General features: G+C 37.0%; 1 protein-coding gene across 9 annotated transcripts in view; it reads left to right on the forward strand.

Annotated features, from left to right (window-relative positions):
* ADAMTS3 (ADAM metallopeptidase with thrombospondin type 1 motif 3) overlaps positions 1-22,746 on the forward strand; it is a 335,418-nt gene that overhangs the window by 305,485 nt on the left and 7,187 nt on the right. For all 9 annotated transcript variants that reach the window (XM_081587060.1, XM_081587042.1, XM_081587070.1 and 6 more), the window contains 9 exons: positions 354-529; positions 1,870-2,003; positions 3,621-3,744; positions 7,100-7,180; positions 8,981-9,144; positions 14,700-14,865; positions 17,935-18,067; positions 20,685-20,892; positions 22,580-22,697. In XM_081587060.1, the coding sequence (XP_081443186.1) occupies positions 354-529; positions 1,870-2,003; positions 3,621-3,744; positions 7,100-7,180; positions 8,981-9,144; positions 14,700-14,865; positions 17,935-18,067; positions 20,685-20,892; positions 22,580-22,697 (1,304 nt within the window). The remainder of the gene's footprint in view (positions 1-353; positions 530-1,869; positions 2,004-3,620; positions 3,745-7,099; positions 7,181-8,980; positions 9,145-14,699; positions 14,866-17,934; positions 18,068-20,684; positions 20,893-22,579; positions 22,698-22,746) is intronic.

Below are 22,746 nucleotides of genomic sequence, written 5' to 3' on the forward strand. Positions count from 1 at the left end.
TGTTTCTTTGCATTGCAAATACATGTTTTATGCATGATAAAAATATATAATTTTCCTGAGACCATATGCCTGTTTGTTGTTTCTTTATATACGTTTTTGTGCATTTAAAACATATCGTTTGAAAGAATACACTATTTTAAAATATACTGATTTGAGTTTGGGGCTTCCCTCGAGCAAACCCTAGCAGGGAGAGGACAGTGCTTTGGGAAAGGGAATGAAATTAGGAAGTATGAGTCCATTCACTGGGCTGGCAGCTCCGAAGCTCTGGCTTTCTGCCCTCCAGCACTGTGCCTGCAAGCTTCAGCCACTGGACCAGAGCCGAAAGGCCTTTCTCAATGTTGTCTTTTCTTTAGGCCCATCAATGGTGGTCAGGATTGTCCTGGCGTTAATTTTGAGTACCAGCTTTGTAATACAGAAGAATGCCAAAAACACTTTGAGGACTTCAGAGCCCAGCAGTGCCAGCAGCGTAACTCCCACTTTGAATACCAGAATACCAAACACCACTGGTTGCCATATGAACATCCCGACTGTGAGTAGACACCCGTGCTTCTCCTGCCGTGTGGACAGTTACTTAGAGCTTAAGCTTTGCCAACACACAATCCCTTGGACTCTCAATCCCCACTTCGTAATTTAGGAAACTTGGTGGTTATAGGGGTGAGTCCTCTTGGGTTTCCAAGAATAAGGCTAATACACTTCTTTCTCTAGAGAGGTGAGAATTATGGAATAGTTCCTGGCAGGCAGTACAGCCACCATCATTATTGAAAAGACTAGTGGAAAGCAATGCCTGGGAGAGATGCTGAGTTTCCTTGTGCAACTGAAATCCCTCTGCTGGGAAATGCTCCTGGAATATTGTGATCTTTCTTTTCTGAATAACTAGAGCAAATACAGTTATTTTACAATCAAGTCAGGAACAAGACAAAGACCATTACTGAATAACAAAAGGCACTTCATAACCTTTTACTTTTGTACCGTATATTAGTTATTATTAAGAAATACACTGGGAAATTCCTCTATCATGTTTCACTCCTTAGCCCTGAATTTTCAGTTAAATCTGTTCAGATGGGAACTTCTTGACATATGTCTTATTTGGGTGAATACACTGCTGAGTTCAGTTTAAACCTGTTTTAAAGGAAACATGCACATGTGGAAGAATTCAGAATTGCAATGCATTATTTTGATTAATCTGAGGAAAATGAGTCACATAGATTTAATTAATGAGATTCTATAAGAAGCAAAAACTGTACTAGGCCACTGGGTCAAACAAAAGAGAAACCTTTTCAGTGCTCTAAGTGTCACTAAAACTAAATTGATTTTGAATGAAATTTATTGAATAACCATGGTTAAATCTAGGGTAGCCATAGAGCCTGGATTGTATGGGACCAGGCATACCAATTTATATTGTTAGGGGCTTCACTAGTGGCTCAGATGGTAAAGAATCTGCCTGCTATGCAGGAAACCCGGGTTCTACTTTTGGATCAGGAAGATCCCTGGAGAAGGGAATGGCAACCCACTCCAGTATTCTTGCCTGGAGAATTCCATGGACAGAGGAGCCTGGCGGGCTACAGTCCGTAGGGTCACAACGAGTCAGACATGACTGAGCGACTAACACTTTCACTTTCATCCCTTTCTATATCATTAATAGAGCTCATTTTCACTATCTGAATTATCCCAGTTTAGATGACAAATCATAGGGTCACCCTGGTTAAAATAAATATGCCAAGTATGCATTCTTCCCCCCCGCACTCCTTATTTATTTATACAATTTGTTTCCAGGAAGCCATGTTGAAACTGTATGTTTTAAAAACAAACTATATTATTCAAATATACCATTTTGCATAAATAGTTGACTTAATCCTCCATCTTATACAGCCAAGAAAAGATGCCACCTTTACTGTCAATCCAAAGAGACTGGAGATGTTGCTTATATGAAACAGCTGGTGCACGATGGAACTCGCTGCTCCTACAAAGACCCGTACAGCATATGTGTGCGTGGAGAGTGTGTGGTGAGTTTAGGTTGCTTCCACCAAAGCTTCCTATAGTATTGTGCCATTCTCCTTTTCTTCTCATTCATCGGCATATTTTCAAAATTTTTTTAACTCTTTCTTATATGAGATCACATTACAATGAGAGTCTATGAATAGTTCAGAAGCTCAACTAAATTTGGAAGAAATTGCACTTAATAAAATCAAACTTTGGTCACTGGCAAAATCAATATTTAATTAGTTTTTCTCATTTCCAGTCAAATGAATTTCAGGGGGTTCATCTGAGGCCTCGGGACTGGGAATACAACTGGAACCATGACTTTGCTTTGAGTATTTTATCCTAGCCATCCCCTAGTACAATACCAAGTCTTTTTTTTCTTTAATTCAATGCAAAATGTGCTTTATCATCTTAAAAGATAATAGGAACTTCTTTTTCTCCCTGTCTCCCCTTCCAATTAATTCTAAGTTTAAATGCTAAATTCCACATGAGAACAAAAGTACTAGTGAAGATGCAAAAGCTTTTTGTCCGTTTAGTGTTTTCTTATGCTATTTATTTCTTGTCCATGTTCACAAGTTAAACTGATAAGAAATCATCTTATTAACTGAACATGTTGCTGCTGCTTGATTCCTTTTGACCTAGGTACAATTAAGGTGTTGATATAAAAGAATCTCAGATATGCAATGCCTCATAGTTGAACTAAAATTTCCCTGAAAGTAGAACCTGTGTTTTGTTCATCTTTCACCTCCCACAGTATCTGGGAGTGCAGTAAGTGTCATCATTTTCTCTGCTCACTCTCATCTCAAACAAGTGCAGAATCATCATTACCCAACAGTAATTCACATTAAAGATCCACCCCAGTTGGGCTTCTGTGGTGACTCAATGGTACAGAATCTGCCTGCCAATGCAGGAGACACAGGTTCGATCCCTGGGTTGGGAAGATAACCTGAAGAAGAAAATGGCAACCCATTCTAGTATTCTTGCCTGTGAATTCCCATGGACAGAGGGGCCTTGGCAGACTTCAGTTCATGGCGTAGCAAAAGAGTTGGACATGACTTAACTACTAAAACAAACAAACAAAACAATTGTTTTCTGAACCCACTTTCCACAAATGGATGACTTCCTTGGATTTGTTTGCATCCCTTCGCATTCTTGAATTGCCTTCTGCACCCTCTGTTCCTTCAAGGTACTTTGAAAATCTCATCATCAGTAATGTTTTGTCTCACATCCCTTACCAACTTGTAAAGCTTGTACTAATGGACAATTCTCTATTTTGATTCTCTTCTTTATAAATATGAAGGCAACCAGGGAAAAACACATCCACATCTTAATTTTTGTCTCCTCAGCATCAACTACAACATCTGTGTTCAATAAATGTTTGATGATTGGCTACATATGATAGGAGAAACGCTTCATTAGACTGAGGGAAATTTATCCTTTATAATTACCCAAAGTAGAAGTCATTTGATTTTATAATAGTTCTTTAAAAGACCAAGATATTAAAAATTAGAGTTAGAGAGGGAGTTTGGTGCCTGGCTGTGGGCTCATGATGGAACAAATGGTATATCATGCTCCAGTATGTTGACCTTTACTTGCTTGGCACGTTAAAATGAGCTACATCTAATATCTTCTCTCCCCAGAAAGTGGGCTGTGATAAAGAAATCGGTTCTAACAAGGTTGAGGATAAGTGTGGTGTCTGTGGAGGAGATAATTCCCATTGTCGAACTGTAAAGGGGACATTTACCAGGACACCCAGGAAGCTTGGTAAGATGAGGTTCTCATGAATTCAGTATCCATGATTTGCCTTTTTTGAGACTTCTTTTAGGAGTGCACCATTTTCTCTATAAACACACACACAAAAATTAGCTGCTGATTTATATTCATCCAGATAACCTTTTAAGAAATTTTTGAAATAACTGATAATTCATACTCTATAGCCTCCATGATGAAAACCTATCTACTAAATTTAGATAAGCAACAAATGAAAACAATATCAATTATAGTAGTTAGTTAAAATATGTGTTCTGTTTAATTTTGTGTTTTTAATAAAATGTATTAGACCTAATTTTTAGAATTAAGGCTTATTTTGAATTTTCTGTTGCACATAAATTACTGATCAGAAGTTAAAAATATTCAAAACTTTAAATACAACTTTTAAAATATTACAATCACTTTGCTTCTTTTAAAAGTGAATAAATTTATCCTGTTTTTAAAACTATAAATCTTGGGTTCGTATTTCACATAATATTTATAATTTCATATTAAACAAGTTTGAGGTACATATAACCAAAAATAACCTGAGCTATAATTGCTTATGGGTGTGAATTTCTGTTCTTGTTACACAGTCAATGGCCTGGACTTAGGCATATGGTGAAGGTTCATTAGATGGAACCAAAAGCAACAAATAATATGCAACATTATTAGTATTTTCATAATTATACATTGGAATTTTCACAAAAAATTTAGATACAAACATGGATTACTGAATGATTTCTATAAGTTTGGAACAATTATTATTCAGTTATTCAACAAACATTTGTTGAACAAATGTTTGTCAGAATTCAACATTTAAAAATAAATTTAATGTGAGACTTCCCTTGAAAAGCTTCTCTTACATCCAAGATATAGTCTCTTATAAAACAATAGAAAACAAGATAAAACAAAACAAAGACAAAGATTTGGTTTACATTAAACACATTGTCATTGCAGTAATTTTTCCTTTTAGAAAAATAAGAAAGTCTAAAAAAAAAAAAAACTAGTCTTTATCCAAATGGAGTAATTCTCTTAGTTCTTTTTACTTCCATTATCCCCCAGTCACCCACCTCAAGCCATTTCCACATATATCAACTTTGCCCTTTGATATATTTAGAGCCAGGCAGAAGTAGGTGACGATATTCTAATATATTCTAATGTGTTTTTCTTAGGTATTCCCTACTCTAGTCACTGACATCTTTGCTATTCCTCTGTGATAATTTGCTATAGTTTGTACTTTGAAAATTGTAAAAAGCAAATATTGCCATTGCTGGCTGATGGTATTATTTAAATAAGCAAACAGAATTAGAATTATATACATAAATTATATACATTTGGTAGAGTAACATGATTTTCTCCATCTTAATGTGAAATAATTGACTGTGCTTTGTTGCGGTAATGAATTGTTCATTTAGGTGTAAAATAATTAATTTTTCTTATTTCCAGAGTGAATAAATGTAAACAAAATGGTTTTTACCATTGTTATCCATTCTATATTATGTGTAATGAAAGGTAGTGATACTTTTTTTTTTTCAGATACCTCAAAAATTATGCTAAACCTCTGAATTAAGTTCAGAAGAAGAGAAGAAAGCTTTCAGACTGTTCCAAGATAATCTAACATCCATTTCTTTGCACTAATGTTATCATCATAGTCATTCAATAGACTAATTAACCTTTTCCAACAGGGAAAAATTTAAGCAAGAGATGCCATAAAGAACTCAAGTTGCTGGAAAATGAAATCTGCAAGTATTCAACTTCAAATCACCTATATCATTTCTTGTTCATGCTTAGTCTTACTTTCATTGACTATTAACAGTTTATTGGCATTAGCTAACTATTTTAAATGCATTTTGACTTCAACATATATAATTATGAAACATATTTTATATGTTACCTAATAAAATTATACAGAGCTTATGCTATAGTCAATGAAACAGCAAGACTTGGATAAACATGAACTCTCCACTAATTAAAGACATTCTATTTAAGGGAAGACAAGAGGAGCCTTCACTTTACCCAAAGGAGCTCGTAGTGTTTCTCTTGCTGAAACAAGGGAAGCTAAAAATGTATTGGGTAAGTTGTAGCAAACTGCAGAAAGATGGGCATCCATAAATGGCATCAAGCTGTTTTGCTACCCTTGGTATCTTAACCACGTTACTTCCAGCTGCTGATACTCAGGCAAGCATGGTATGTTTCATGTACTGAGTATCACCCAGGCTCAGGTGCTGAAAACCCTGACCCCAAAATGACCACTCCACTTAGTTAAGATACTAATAAATATTATTTAAAAAGTCAGGTAAATCCACCTATAGGTAATCATTGTCCATATAGAAATGACCAAAAAACAGATTTCTTTCTGATTCCACCAGGAATTTTGTATTTATAACTGGATTTCTATCAATACTTATAATGTAAGTGTTACAGGTTTCATAATGTAATGAAGGTATAAGTTGCATAATCTTCCTATATTCATTTTTGATGGAAATGAGAAGAAACATCGTTGTTTCTCTATTTGCCCTGACTATTGTTGATTTATAGTTAGAATCTTAATTCTAAATGATCTTAAGATAATTTTTAGGACGCGTGATAATACTAAGAAGATTTATTATATAGGACAATAGGACCTTAAAACCTAAGACAACCTATTAAGCATTTTGGTTTGTGGTTTATCAATTAGAAGATTGAACTTAGGGTCTATGTAAAGGCAATGCATGACATAACTTGCAGATGTTTTCCAGCCAATCTACAAGATATATTTTACAACACTGCCATTTATAACTGCGTAAAGCTTTAAAAGTAATTGCTGATGACGATATAAATGAAACTACACACTGGTTTTTCTTTTGTAATTTCTTTAGAATAGAGCAGGCTTTTAAATCTGAAGCTATTTCATTAATTAGAAGCTTAGCTGTCTGTACTTGCCACTTAGACTTTTAAAATAATATATAGACCAATAAAATATCTCAAGAAATTCACCAACTAATCACACTATAAATGGGCCCCTATTCAAAAGGATGATTTAAAAAACTAAAGTTGTATGGAGGGACACAGGAGAGTATAGTATTATATTTGCCTGAATTATTGTTGCCACAATTTGTAGGTCAATACAAAATAAGTGACTAGTGGGTTAGAAACAAGATTAATTTTTTGTCAACTTAATAATTAAAAAGAAAAATATGCCTCTGATCCTGTGCCAGATGTCACAAAAACTGCCAGTGCTTTGAAATTAATGCCTGAAACTGCTTTTTTCGGTTTATGGATGCCTTCTTCTGCACGCAGGAGCAGTAAGAATGTAATGCCTGACTAACCATGGTTGTTGCTTTTGTTTTCTTCTTTGCTTCCTCCAATATTTACTACACATGCAAAGGGTACCTTAAGATGTTTGATATACCCCCTGGTGCTAGACATGTGTTAATCCAAGAAGACGAGGCTTCTCCTCATGTTCTTGGTAAGTGTTTCTGTCTGCTGGCTGTGCTTTAACATGCACTGAAACGTAGAAATGTCAAAGAAATAATACATAGGTATAGATACATGTGTATGTGTGTATCTGTGTCCATGTATACACATAAGTATCTATATCTATGTATACGCATAGGTCTGTAAGTTTCAAAATTATATATAAATTCATCATTACCTGGTTTTCGTTCTTCATTTCTCCCAACTATTCTTTCTTTACAATAAGAAATATTCACAACTAGAGTTTTAATTTCTGGTGAAACCTGGGTTGGTTCATTAGGACATGAGGGAAAAAATAATTTGGTAAGTGTGAATTTGTTATACATTTTTGCTCTGTTATTAGGAGATGAGAAAAAAAATAAAGTATTAATAAAATGCACTAAATTAAGGAATAATATCAGAAAAATTTGCCATATTTATCTTGACAAATTAATTCTGATATTTTGGTTGATGCCATACTGTATGCCTCTTCTTTTAGTGCATTTTAAGTTCTTTGACTGAAAAGCAACCGCATCCAGATTGTGCTAGTCCAGTAAAAAGTTTCCTGATATCTGTTATGTGTCCAGTTTGACTGGCACATGCAGATTCATTTTCTGCATGTTTTCTGTTTGTTATCTGCAAATTATCCTGTTTATAATTTCCAAAAGAAGATTTTTTTTCCTCCTTTGTACATTAGGAGATCATGTAGAAATGTCATTCTAGAGGGGTGAGTGAATGCGCAAATGTAAACAAGCTTTCACATATTCCTTGAGCCATTAAATCACTAGGATTTCTGAAACTGACATATCCACCAAACCTATGAAAATGTATAGTAAATTGCTTTTCTAAATACATGTAACTTCAAAATATATTGTTTTATGGTGTTTCATGGAATTTTTTCTTAATATTTAAAATATATTTACTACTAGATTCCAAAACAGTCTCCACTGTCTAGCTGCAGTCTTTTATCCCTTAATTAAAATTCCCTACTTTTTATCCTGGAATTCAGATTATTATCTTTGGAAATATTAGTTTAAAATCTCAAGAGGAATAAATGTATTTAATTAAAATTATTCATATTTTCTACACATTTTTAGTAATAGTAATAACTTTTGAAATTTCATTTTCTAATATCATTAAATGCCAATGTACCTCCAAACTTTAAAATCCCATTTTTATTTTTATTCATTAGAGAAAGCATTTTATTTAATAATGTATAGTAAATCTGTAATATATTACAAATTTGGTCACCAGTAAAGAGCTTTTCCTGACCATTTAAGTAGATAATGTGACCTTAGAATTTTACAGTTGTCAGGACTAATTGCTTGTCAGCCTAAAATTTAGTTCAACTATTTTGAGTACCTCTAATATTTTGACTTAACTTGAAAGAGCTACATAGTAAAAAAAAAAAAGCATTATGTTATATGCTGTCTTGGTATAAATCATTTGTATTACTTGTTGTAGAAGAAGCCATTATTTTAAAAATATTTCCAGCTTCCTGAGGAAATGTATGGGATAGATGAGTTAGAAAGTGTTAACTGCTTTGGCAGTGTATTCGAATGGGAATATTTGTTAATTTTGATTTTCTATCTCACCATCTTGCCACTATTTTTAGCTGGTTAGGAAGACTTCTTGAGAATTTTGAATGCCTACTGAATGAAATATGAGTCCTATCAGAAGTAACACTCATTTTAATTGCTTTCATACTCATAAACATGGTCTTTCATTTATAGAAGGGGATAGACTTAACAGTGAATCTTCAAAGCTGTAATGAAATAAAATGTATCCTGGTTACTCATTTTTCTTCCTTTAGCAATTAAGAATCAGGCTACAGGCCACTATATTTTAAATGGCAAAGGGGAGGAAGCCAAGTCAAAGACCTTCATAGATCTTGGTGTGGAATGGGATTATAACATTGAAGATGACATTGAAACTCTTCACACCGATGGACCTTTACATGATCCTGTTATTGTTTTGGTATGTGGCATTACAGGCTCACTGTGTAGTTTATTTACTTTATATTTTTATAATTAATTTATCTCAAGTATAATTAATTTGATGATTAAATAATTAATATAATATAATTGAGTTATAATTCATTTTAGTTACTTGCTTGTTTTTAATAATTCCATTTATCCTCCCTCTTTATTCTTTGGGGAACTTTGTCATATATTTTATTATATATACATTATAAACCAAATACAGTATTATGATCTTTGATTTTAGTAATCAGTTATCTTTTAAAGACAAGAAAAGAAAAAATAGATTTTTATATTTACTCACATATTTAGCATTGTTGATGCTCTTCATTTTTCTTGGTAAATCTGATTTTCCATTTAGTACCCTTTACCTTTGATATAATGAACTTCCTGACATTTCTTGTGCTATGGGTATGCATGCTAGCAAGTTACTCTCTCTGCTTTCAATTCTCTGAAAATGTCTTTCACTCTCATTCTTAAAGGATATCTTCACTAGATATAAAATTGGAAGTGGCTAGCTTGTTTGTTTTTTTTCTCAGCACTTTAAAGATGGTTTTCTGTTGTTTCTTAGCGACCCCATGGACTGCAGCCTACCAGGCTCCTCCATCCATGGGATTTTCCAGGCAAGAGTACCAGAGTGGGGTGCCATTGCCTTCTCTGTCATTGTAAGGAGGTCCAGGAATTTGGGAGTTCATCTAGGAAATAGATATGACCATGAGGTGGCAGTAGCACCCAGACATATTGTTCAGGTGATGCCTTAGCAGGTTTGCATGTGTGGCCACCTTCAGGAAAAAGACAAGGGCAAGGGAACTCTTGGGGGAGGGGAACTCGAGAGGGGATTATATGTCTAGGTGATGTTTCCCAGCAGCACAGCAGGGAGATTCTGGGCTGGAGAGCTTCAAAAGGCAGCAGCAGCAGCTTGGGGTCCTGATACCCATAAAGTCTTACTTATAATTAGTGGATTTAGGGTCCACTTTCATAAGGGTATGCAAAGCAAACAGGCTCTGTTTTTCAGTTGCTCAGTCGTGTCTGACTCTTTGTGACCCATGGACTGCAGAACACCAGGTTTCCCCGTCCTTCACTATCTCCTGGAATTTGCGCAAACTCATGTCCATTGAGTCGATGAAGCCATCCAACCATCTCATCCTCTGTCTCCCCCTTCTCTTCTAGATGGTTAGAAATCTGCTTGTTCAGGCTACATTTGAAACAATCGGCTATGTGAAAATCTGAGTTTGGTGCCATTGGACTTTTGAGCTAATCGATCTGAACTTGCTGTATATAAATAAATGACCTAGGGGCCAATATACAGGAGCCATTGTTGACTCATTTATATAACATTTGTCTTCTCGAATCCATTGTTTATGATGAGAAGTAAGCTTCATTTAGGTTGCTGCTGTGCATTTAGTGTGTCAATATTCTCTGGCTGCATTTTACAGTTTTCTCCTTATCTTTTTGTCTTGGATTGGTTTGTAGTTTGACTGTGGCATACTTAAGTTTGTGGTGTTCTTTGTATGTATCCTGCTTGGGGTCACCAAGTATCTTGGCTCTATACCTTGATGTTTTTCACTAAATTGAGGTAAATTTTCCATATGGCTTCAAGTTTATTTTTCCCCCATCTCTCTCTTTCTATTCCTGGGACTCATTTACATGTATGTTAAACCAGTTGAAATTGTTTCACGAGACTTGTGACCTTTGTTCATTCTTTTGTAATCGCTGTCTTTTCTCTGTCCTTCAGATTGGATAATTTCTGTTGAACTGTGTTCAAATTCACTGACTGTCTTATGTGGTCTCCAATCTGCCACTGAGCCCATACAGTCAAGTTTTCATGTCAGATAGTGTACTTTGTTTTCTAGACTTTCCTTTTTTTTCTTTTCTTATAATTTCCATTTTTCTGCTGAGATATCCATATATTTTCACTCATTATGTCCAACTTTTCCTCTAAGTCCTGAGACTTCATATTGCCTGATTTTGTGGGCTCTTTTTTTTTTTTTGATTATAGTTCACATTTTCATACTTCTTATACTTTTTCTATTGTACACTGAGCGTTAGAGATATTAAGTTGTCGGGCATTTAGTTTACCTTGCCTTCCTTAAAAGCATTGGGTTTTATTCTGTCTGGCAGTTAATTTATTGTCAGTTTCCACCGATCCTTGGAGGTTTGGTTTTCCTTTCTGAGGGCTGGTCTATTTCAATTTTGTTCTTATTCTCATGTCTTGGCTTTCTGGTGCCTTAACTGCATACCTGAAGTGTTAGGGAGGCCATAAGAGCACCCAAGGCCCTCATCCCTGCCTGTCCCGAGGTACCTCTGTCCTGCTCCCAGTGCCATGGCAGCCACTCACTGGTAGATAGCAGGTTTCTTGGCCTGGACATGCACAGACCAGTCCTCTATGTAGAAAACGCATGCAGCTTTCTGGACCACCATCTCTGAAGCCCTCTTTCCTTTAGCGCCCATGTCTCTGAAAGTCCCAAACTCCCCCCTGCTCGTCAGCTCAGTGAGACACTGACTTGGCTTGGGTTCCTGCTCTCCATATCAGGGTCCAGGCCTGGCCCTGTCCAGAAGCCAGTACTTAACATGTCACTCTTCTCACAGAGATCATTATCTTTTGCCATGTTATTCATTGCAAGAAAAAAAATTCCCTCAAATATTGTATCCAGTTTTATTATTTTTAATATCAGAAAGGCAACTCTATTACTTCCTCATGGATGAAGGCAGAAGCCATCATTTTGATTTGAAACATATTATTAGATTCCGTATACCAATATTTATTGGATTCCCTGTAAAAATATACTAATCTAAAATCATATCATCTCACTAAATTTCAAATCATTTTTTTAATTTGAAAATTATTTCTCTTTGATAAAGTGTTCAGATCTTTTGTCCATTGTTAAAGTAGGTTGCTTTTTTCTTTTTAAGTTTTCAGAGTTTTTTAAATATACTCAATATATAAATCCTCTATGAAATGTGATTTTTCAGATATTCTCTTCTAGTATGTAGTTTCTTTTCCTTCTCTTAGTAGTGTTTTTCATAAAGAAAAATATTTTAACTTTATTGAAGTACAGTTTATCAATTTTTCCTTTTATGGATCAAGACTTCCTTATTATATAAGGTTGTTTTTTTCTTTTCCTAGTCCAGGATCAAAATTCTTTTTCTTCTTTTTATTGTAACTTTTATAGTTTTACATTTAACCATTTTAATTTTATTAACCATTTAAGCTAGTTTTATACACATTTTGTCTATGTCAGGGTCTTAGTTTTGTGCATGGATGTCCATACATTATCTATTCTTACATAACAGGTCACCCCAAACTTGGTGGCTGAACACAAGCAACATTATTATCTCATAGTTTCTCTGGGTCAGGAATCTGGGAATAGCTTCCATGACTAGTTCTGGCTCAGGGTATCTCATGAGGATGCTGTCAGCTGAGGCTACAGTCACCTTAGGGCTCCACTGGAGAGAATCTTCTCAGTTGCCAGTTCAATCACATGGCAGTTGAAAGCCCTTGGAAGACTGCTCCCAAGCTTCTTCACGTGGATGCTTAAATAGAATGCTTAAGTGTCTTTATCACATAACAGCTGTTTTCCAGGAGTTACTGATACAAATGATCCAGAAAGTGAAAATGCAACCAAGACAGAAGTCAGTCTTTTTAACCTAACCTTAGAAATGTCATCCTTTCATGTCTGCTGCTATTTGCTAGATGCAAGCCACTGGTCCAGCATCCATTGAAAGAGAGAAGAATTAAGCTCCACTTCTTGAGAGGGAGAAAGTGTCAAAGGATTTGCGCACACATTTTTTAAGCCACCACAGTGTCTAGCACCATTTGTTGAAAACAATGTCCATTCTCCATTAAGTTGTCTTTTCATCTATGTCAGAAGTTAACTATCCAAATTTATATGGGCTTGTTTCTGGACTCTCATTCTGTTCCATAGGTTAGATAATTTTATAGGAAAATATATGTCAATCAAATTTTATTTAGATTATTTTAAGTTTGAGTGGTTGGAGATCAGAAGCTCTATTTTACTCGTATGTGATTACATTGCATTATTCGCCAGCAGCACAGGTGTCTGGCCTCAGAGCCTTCTTGCAGGGCCTTGCCAATGATTAGAGTGACCCCAGGGAGCCATGTGTAATTGATACAATCCTGTAAAAGCTACATGAAAGTCAATAAAAACTATTTATAAAAAAGAGTGCTTTGCTAGAAAAGTAAAGATCACATAAAAAGCTGAGAATATGCTTGCAAAGTTTATTATAAAAGGATTAATATTTCTATTGCTTGGATTACATGAAAAAAAGAATATGTATAACAATAAAGAGGATCTGACATGAACACGCAATGCATGGTGAACAAAATGCAAGTGACCAATAAACTTAGGAAAATTAATCTTTACTATTTATCAAATAAATAGCAATTAAAACAACAATCTTTTGCCCATTCAGTTAACAAAGAGGAAAATGATTTAATATGCAGTACTGAATGGGAGCACCTTCATATACTCTTATTATGAAAATAATAATTGTTTTAACTATTCTGAAGGACCATTCACTTGGTCTATTATGAGAACTATAAAAAAAGTGTTTGTACCCTTTACCACATCAAGGAAAATCAGAAATTATCACAAAAGTGGGGTTAAGTTTAATCAAAATATAGATATTAATTTATCTGATTAAATAAGGTACACTAGTGTTAAATGGGCTGCCCAAGTGGAACAATTGTTAAGGATCCACCTGCCAATGTGGGGGATGCTGGATACCTGGGTTAGACCTGTGAGTCAGGAAGAGCCCCTGGAGTAGGAAATGATTACCCACTCCAGTATTCTTGCTGGAGAATCCCGTGGACAGAGGAGCCTGGCAGTCAACAAAAAGGCTCTACAGAGGAACTTTTGCAGTCCATGGGGCTGCAAAGAGTTGGACACAACCGAGTGAACACGCGCACGTGCACTAAGAGTAAACACTATGCTGGCATTTAGAAATATATTTTTAAAGAATATTCACTGTCTTGGGAATTGTGTGACATGTTAAGTGAAATAAGCAAGACCAGAAAAGTATGTATGTATGTGTACACATATACGCACACTCATGCACACACACACACACATACACACATGCAAATATCTTGAGGCTCTATCCCAAAATAATAAAAGTGACTTTAGCTTTCTCTGGTTTAGTGGAATTATGGATGATTTTTATTTTCTTTATATTTTTTCATGATGTCTATATTTTCTGGATGGAACATTATTATATTTATCATCATAACAAAAGTCTACTTTAAATAGTAACAATTAAGTACATTCAGGAGATATGTAACTTGAGGAACTCTAAAATTGAATTTTATTGTATTTTTTTAACTGTTTAATGTCAAGATAATTTACATATTTGCATTTTTTTCTTAAACAGGACATACCTGTACTTTAGTGATAGAAATAAAAAACACTCTATTTTTAGAAACTACTTGAAAGTCTTCCAGTTTTAATAAGATATATATTCTGAAATATTTGTCATTTTTCATTCAAATTTAAAACTCAGGCAATTTACATATCTATTTCATGTGTACATTAGATTATACCTCAGGAGAATGATACCCGCTCTAGCCTGACATATAAGTACATCATCCATGAGGACTCTGCACCTACAATCAACAGCAACAATGTCATCCAGGAAGAATTAGATACTTTTGAGTGGGCATTGAAGAGCTGGTCTCAGTGTTCCAAACCCTGTGGTGGAGGTAACAAATTGAACACATTTATTATATTAAAATGTAATTCATATAAAAGCCAATCTTCTTCCTTCTGCTTTAAGGATTGTGTCTAACTGAGGATACAATCCGAGAAACACCAGACATAACCAGAACTTAAATATAAAGCATTTTCACTGAAATCTCGGGATCTACAAATGATAGGAATCCATTCATATCAATAGCAGACCTTCTTAAAATTCCCTGGCCCTTTCCCCTTGTCTTATATCCATGCGTGGTACCCTTAGTCACTTTATTCTTTCCTAACTCTCCCAAACCTCAGTGTCCTTTGGTTCTTACCTTCCTTCTCCTCCACTTTTACTTTCCATACCTATGCATTTCTTTTCAGCATTAATAATGAAATAGCTCTTAGTTGCACTCTGTACCAGAAACTACATTTTAATGATGAATGGCTCTAAGAGTTTGGTACTATTTTTACCTCTGTCATACTGATGGGGAAACTGAAGCACAGGGAAGATCAGCACTGTAAGATACAAACCCAGGTAGGTAGCCTGGCTTCTTTGTATCTATTTGTACTGCATTCTGCTACCTGTCTGCTCTCTCTCCGGAGTAGATCAATTAAGCTCATCTCAAACTTTCTCAGTTTCTCCCATCATCCATTCCTCTAGTTTGGAACAACAAGTGCTCCACAATGAAGCTAGCCTAGACAGAATTCTCTCATAATAGTAACACTGAATAGTTGAAAACATAAATTATTCATAGTAGGGAATGCCTGGGTAAATATTTATACTTTTAAATTCAGAGATGTATTTTTAAAGTTTTCTGTCTAGAAAGGACATAAAATGTTTTTAGATAATTATTTAAAATGGCACTTTAGGTACTTTCTTAGTGGTTCAGTGGCTAAGACTGCGCTTCTACTGCAGAGGGCACAGGTTCAGTCCTTGGTCAAGGAACTAAGATCGTGCGTGCTACGAGGTGTGGCCAAAAACTAAATAAAATAAAAATGAAACTTTATCTATCACAAAATGATTATTTAATTTTGATCCTCCTACTGCATCTGTCTGCAGTACAGGAGACCCAGGTTTGATCCCAGGGGATCAGGAAGATCCCCTGGAGAAGGAAATGGCCATCTACTCAAGCATTCTTGACTACAAAATCCTATGGCAAAAGGAGCCTGCGGGCTATAGTCCTTGGGGTCATAAGAGTTGGATACGACTTAGTGACTAAACCACCACCAACCACCACTGCATCATCAACATCTGCTTGGTCACAAGACTTTCAGATACACCTTTTTAGTATCTACTAGATCTATTCCTCCCTCACCAGGTTTCCTTCTCAGCTTTGAAAGGGAAGATTATTGAAGAAGTCTCTTAACTGGCCAACTAAATTTGATTTCCTTCTCTTCATTTCTAGGTAGTTTCTTGAATGGATGAATAAATGAATGAATGAATGAGTAGAATTATATTCCCTGATTCAGATCCTTCTTTCTCTCAATACGTTACCCTGAAGACAAAACGTAATTTATGTAATATTCTTGACTAAAGTGAAAACCTAAATCGAACCGTTAGGAGACAGATAAACCCAGATTGTGGGACATTTTACAAAACAACTGGCTTGTCATCTCAAAAATATTAAAAGACAGAAAGAGATTCAAACTATTCCTGATTAATTCCATGACAACTAAATGCAATGCATAATCTTTGATTGGAGAAACATTTTTATAGAGTACATTATAGGGCAATTGATAAATTTTGAATATCATCTTTATACTAGGTAATAGTATTTGTGTTAAATATTCTGATTTTAAGATTATATTGTGGTTATGTGGGAAAATGTGCTTGTTATGAGCTATATGCTGAGGTATTTAGAAGTGAAGAATCAGAATGTTAGCAACTTACTCTCAAAAGGTTCAGCAACATTTTATATGTAAATGTATATGTGGTACTGGTTTAGTTGCTAAGTCGTGTCTGACTCTTGCGATCCTATGGAATGTAGCCTTCCAGGCTCCTCTGTCCATGGGATTCTCCAGGCAAGAATATTGAAGTGGGTTGCCATTTTCTCCTCCAGAGGATCTTCCCGAGCCAGGAATCAAACCCAGGTCTCCTGCATTGCAAGCAGATTCTTGATTGATATAATATGTTTATTATATGTTGTAATTAATATATATGATATAAAATATGTATATCAAATATGCTGACATGGTAACCAAAGGTAAATTTAGGTGTAAGGCATATTCATTGTGCTTTCCTTACACTTTTTTAGATTTGAAATTTTTCAAAATTAAAAAATAATATATATATATGTTTTTTAAACATCCAAGTCGGTGCCTGGGGAGACTCTCAATAACTCCCTGGATAAAGTCTAAACATTTGTCTGGCCCACAGGTCTTTTAAGGTTGGATCCCATGTTTCAGCCATTCAAAGAGCTCAGCAGTTTTCTATGTCATTTCATTTGCTTGGAGTATTATTCTGCTTCATTCTCTTTGTTGTTGTTTAGTTGCTAAGTCATGTCCAACTCTTTTGGGACCCAGACACGAATACTGGAGTGGGTTGCCATTTCCTACTCCAGGGGATCTTCCTGACCCAGGGATCGAACTCAGGTCTTCTCCAGGGGCAAGCAGGTTCTTTACCACTGAGCCACCAGTGAAACCCATTCCCTTTACTGGTGTTGTCTGAACTTCAGGATTCTGCCCAGGGAAGTGCTGATCTTGTAAACATTCTCTGTCTCTCCTCCTGCTAAGGTAGAGCACTTCCCCTCTGTGTTTCTCTGGTGCCTCTACAGTCAATTATTGACATAGCTTTGTAGAAGCCTATGTCACTAGGTATGACATCGTTTTCCTACCTGACTATCTTCCTAGACTGTATTTCAGGATCTGGTTCATTAACAAGCATGCAGTTGCTATTTAATACTTTATAATATTTATTAAAGGATTTTTGTTGATATAATTTTTATTTAATTATTTAATTTGCTTCTGGAACTAGAGCACCTAGAACAGTGCCTGGCTCAATAAATACTTGATGAATGACATGAATGAATGAATGATCAAATATGTGACAGAATGAATAAATGATTAAATGAGAAATATATTTGCCTTCCCAGGTTTCCAGTACACTAAATACGGATGCCGTAGGAAAAGTGATAACAAAATGGTTCATCGCAGCTTCTGTGAGGTCAACAAAAAGCCAAAACCTATTAGAAGAATGTGCAATATTCAAGAGTGCACACATCCACTGTAAGCATTTATTTTACCTATCCTTATATACCAAGGACAAAATGAAAGGGATTTAAATGTCATTAGCTCTTTTTAGTTTTAATTTAATTTTTAGTCAAAGCTAATATGTGTACCTGTTTACAGTGATCAGATCATTTCATAAGAATTATAATTCTTATGTCCCATGTTTTTTAACCATATTTCTGCTTCTCACTTTTACTTCTGCTTCCCTTCTTTATTGAAGTATAGTTGATTTACAACATTGTGTTAATTTCAGGTGTGCAAGAAAATGATTCAGTTTTTTTTCAGATTGCCTGACTTTATAGGTTATTGCAAGATATTGAATATAGTTCCCTGTACTACACAGTAAATCCTTTTTGCTTTTCTATTTTAGGTATAGTAGTTTGTATGTCTCAATCCCATAGTCTTAATTTATTCTTCCTTACCTCCCTTTCCCCTTTGGTAACCATAAGTTTTTTTTCTATGTCTGTGAGTCTGTATCTGTTTTATATATAGATTTATTTGTATCTGTGTATTATATATATATATGTGTGTATATAAGCCTATATATATATATATATATATATATATCGGAGAAGGCAATGGCACCCCACTCCAGTACTCTTGCCTGGAAAATCCCATGGATGGAGGAGCCTGGTAGGCCACAGTCCGTGGGGTCGCTAAGAGTTGGACATGACTGAGCGACTTCACTTTCACTTTTCCCTTTCATGCACTGGAGAAGGAAATGGCAACCCACTCCAGTATTCTTGCCTGGAGAATCCCAGGGACAGTGGAGCCTGGTGGGCTGCCGTCTATGGGGTCGCACGGAGTCGGACACGACTGAAGCGACTTAGCAGCAGCAGATATATATATATAAGCTGTGCTTAGTTGCTCAGTCATGTCTGATTCTTTGTGACCCCATGGACTGTAGCCTGCCAGGCTCCTCTGTCCATGGGGATTCTCCGGGCAAAAATACTGGAGTGGGTTGCCATGCCCTCCTCCAAGGGATTTTCCCAACCCAGAGATTGAACCCAGTTCTCCCACATCACAGGTGGATTCTTTACCATCTGAGCCACCAGGTACTTGACTTTATCCTTCTTAGGTCTGCTGAGTTAATTACCATAGGTCCAGGTTTCCCTGGTGGCCAAAAGTACCTATGACTATGAAGTATATACCTCTCATGTAATACCTATCTTCAAATGAGAGTCACTATTGAAGTCTGCAAAACTGAGTAAATTTTCTTAGTTGCCGTCATTCATTCTTACCGTCAGTTGACAAACTAGGGCAATCTTAAACTCTGAAGAGCAAAAACTGCCAAGGTTTTAACTTACTTACATTTTGGTGCTGCATATATGGGCTTCCCAGGTGCCTCAATGGTAAAGAATCTGCCTGTCAATGAAGGAGTCACACATTCAATACCTAGGTTGGAGAAAAAAATGGCAACCCACTCCAGTATTCCTGCTTGGGAAATCTCATGGACAAAGGAATCTGGCGGACTAAAGTCCATTAGGTGACAAAAGAGTCGGACCTGACTTAGTGACTAAACAGCAACAACAACAAGCTCCATATATACAGAAATTTTAAAAAATGCAGACAGAAAGTAACTTTGGAAAGGACAGATTAGTATGTTTCCATTACATTCTGACAGATTGATTAAGTGGAGGTAATCAATGGTGACAACCCTTTGGGATATATGTAATGAAGAACTGTCTGTAATAGTGTATCCATAGCTAATTTGGAAAGTGCTGGGACACTGACATTGAATTTGGGTGTGTAATTTGGGAATGTCCCTTAGGAAATCTTTTTAAAAATATCTGCTTGGAAATGTTTCTATCAGGTACATTCATGGAAGCAGTTTCTGTTCAGGCACACAACTTTTATCAGGTAATAAGGGCCTATATGAAAAACAAAGTTTTCCAAACATAATGGATATATCAGGTAGCCTTCACAGCAACAACCATAGAGATGGAACAGTAATCTCAGAATATTAAAACATGAGTAAAGTCATGAAATAATGAAAAAGCAGCAGTAGTCAAATCAGTTTGTCATGGCAAGGATCAGATGGATCCTTTTTATATTTCCTTTGAGATATTTAACACGCTGAGGCAAAACAAGTTCATTGGTATCATATTTTTAGATTCCACATATAAGTGATATCACATGATATTTGTCTTTTTCTGACTTACTTCACTTCCTATGATAATCTCCAGGTCCATCCATGATACTGTATATGGCATTATTTCCTTCTTTTTTTGATGAATAGTAGCAGGCAGTATACTACATCTTGTTTACCAGTGGGGGCTAGTTTTGAAAACTACCATCATGCCTGAGTCTAAGGGGACAACCTTAAGATGAGTTTCCAAAGCCCTCTGTAGCTGATCCTTTTGGAAGAGAGAAGGTTGTTTCGAAGTCACCGGGGAGGCAGAATACAAAGGCCTAACAAATAAAAGTGTCAGATCTATTATTGGTAGAAAAGTCTAAGACCGTTGCATCCATATTTCTGAAATTTCCTCCTGGGTGGCACCTCACCCAGGTGAGCAGAAAAACCTAGGCTTACGGTGCAGGAAGGGGCGCACGGTGCCCCGGGGTTACCATCCTGGACAGTGTTAACCCCTCCTCCTCCTCCCTCCTCCTGCAGCTGGGCGGTGGAGGAGTGGGAGCACTGCACCAAAACCTGCGGCGCTTCCGGCTACCAGCTGCGCACGGTGCGCTGCCTGCAGCCGCTCCACGACGGCACCAATCGCTCGGTGCACAGCAAGTACTGCGCGGGCGACCGGCCCGAGAGCCGCCGGCCCTGCAACAGAGTGCCCTGCCCGGCCCAGTGGAAAACGGGGCCCTGGAACGAGGTGGGTGGGCGAACCTTGAGGGGCCGGGGCGGGCCGGGGGGTAGTATGTGCGTGGAAGCATGTGAAACATATTTTAATTTCGCTTCTGTATCGGGTGAGCTTTGTGTGAATGGAGAAACTGTTTGGAATCAATAAGCACCTGGGCATATTAAGAAAAAATGGTATTTTAAAACAATGTTTGCATGTAAGATTCATTGATGGGGGCAAACCCCATTTGGATGCTTTGGGATACAAAGCTGTCTAAAAGGTGACTGATTTTCTAATATTAGTGTTGACCTCACTGTCCCTCCTAGATACCTTTCAAATCCCTGACCTTGAATGCAGGGCCCTGCCCTGTGTGACACCCCACTGTTTTTTGTGGGTTTTTTTTTTAATTGAGGTATAATTGATACAACAATACCTTAGATTCAGGTGTACAACTTAATGATTTGGTATTTGTATACATTGCAAAATGATCACCAACAATAAACAAATAAATCCCACGATAACTCTTAATCCATCTTCCTTTATTCCACCTCTTTGTCCCAGTCTGAGGAAACTGTTCACTGTTCCCAAGACCAGCTGGTTGGAGCCTCCTCCCTTCTGGCTGGCTTGCCCTTCCCTCTCTGTCTATCTGCCCATCTGCCCATCATCCTTCAAGGCTCAGCTTCATGGTCCAAAATACCAGCTTCCAGGGGTGCCTTTTCTGCAGTCCTCTTCATTCCAAGAGCAGAAGCCTACCAATGGCTTGCTGATCACAGCAGTGTATCATAACTGCTGTCTTTGAGTCCGTGCTCAGCACTAGTCCAGGCATTTCTAAAAAAAAAAAGATGCTTTGCCTCCCCAGTGCCCAGTGGTGCCTGTCCGAACAATGTCTGTTTGATGACTGGCTGAATCAGTGTCTCAGTCCTTGTATTAACCACAGATCTTTGATGTTTCTAAAGATTCCAAAGAAGGAATTACGGGGCCATAGAAGAGTGGCTAGGAGGACGGGGCCTCAGAAAAGCAGATAGAGAATGAAGGAGGAAGTGGAGAGCAGACCCAGGGTGGAAGGAACAAGCCAATGAAGGTTACCTGCACAGGGCTGGAAGAGCTCACATTTCACTCTCTTCAGACCCCTGCAACAAGCCTTCTTCCTCTACAGATCCTACCTAGATCAATAGCACGGCTGTTTCTGGGCTTAGTTTTAGAGCAGTTAGCCCCTTCCTTAAATAAATGAATTTGTGGGAATAGAGTAATAGTAGTTCCAACATAGCACATGAGTCAGTTTGCCATTTGTAAGGAAGGTGAGAGAAGGGGAAGCTTGATCCGAGACCGGCTCCCTGAAAATGGGCTCCACTACTGATTTTAGTAACAAGCAGAAGGTGTTAACACTGTAACAAGGACTTCTTTGGCATCAAAGGCTTCCTAAGTGCCAGGCTTAACTGCTTATAACTGTTTCCTTTTTCTTCTTTTACTCCAACAATTCTATGATGCTTTCAGAGAAAGAGCAACGTTCCCAGGCTGGTGAAGGACGGAGCCAGGGTATAAACAGGATTCTCTGTCTCCAAAGTCACTGTAACACTACGCAGCAGAGAAAGAACCCCAGAGCTGTGTATGCATGTGTGCATGTGTGTGCATGTCTGTGCCTGAGTGTGCACGCGGGGAAAGGAAGAAAGGCAATCTTGGTGGAATAAAACGTCCACAATCATAGCCTTTGTTTCTGTAGTGTTCAGTGACCTGCGGTGAGGGAACAGAGGTGAGGCAGGTCCTCTGCAGGGCTGGTGACCACTGCGACGGGGAGAAACCCGAGTCTGTCCGAGCTTGTCAGCTGCCTCCCTGTAATGGTAGGTGTGACACTGATTGATTTCACTGTTCTGACCATGGTTAACTTTT

This window comes from Giraffa tippelskirchi, chromosome 1 (assembly GCF_054371585.1).
Source record: "Giraffa tippelskirchi isolate mGirTip1 chromosome 1, T2T-mGirTip1v1.2.pri, whole genome shotgun sequence".
NCBI classification, from domain to species: domain Eukaryota; kingdom Metazoa; phylum Chordata; class Mammalia; order Artiodactyla; family Giraffidae; genus Giraffa; species Giraffa tippelskirchi.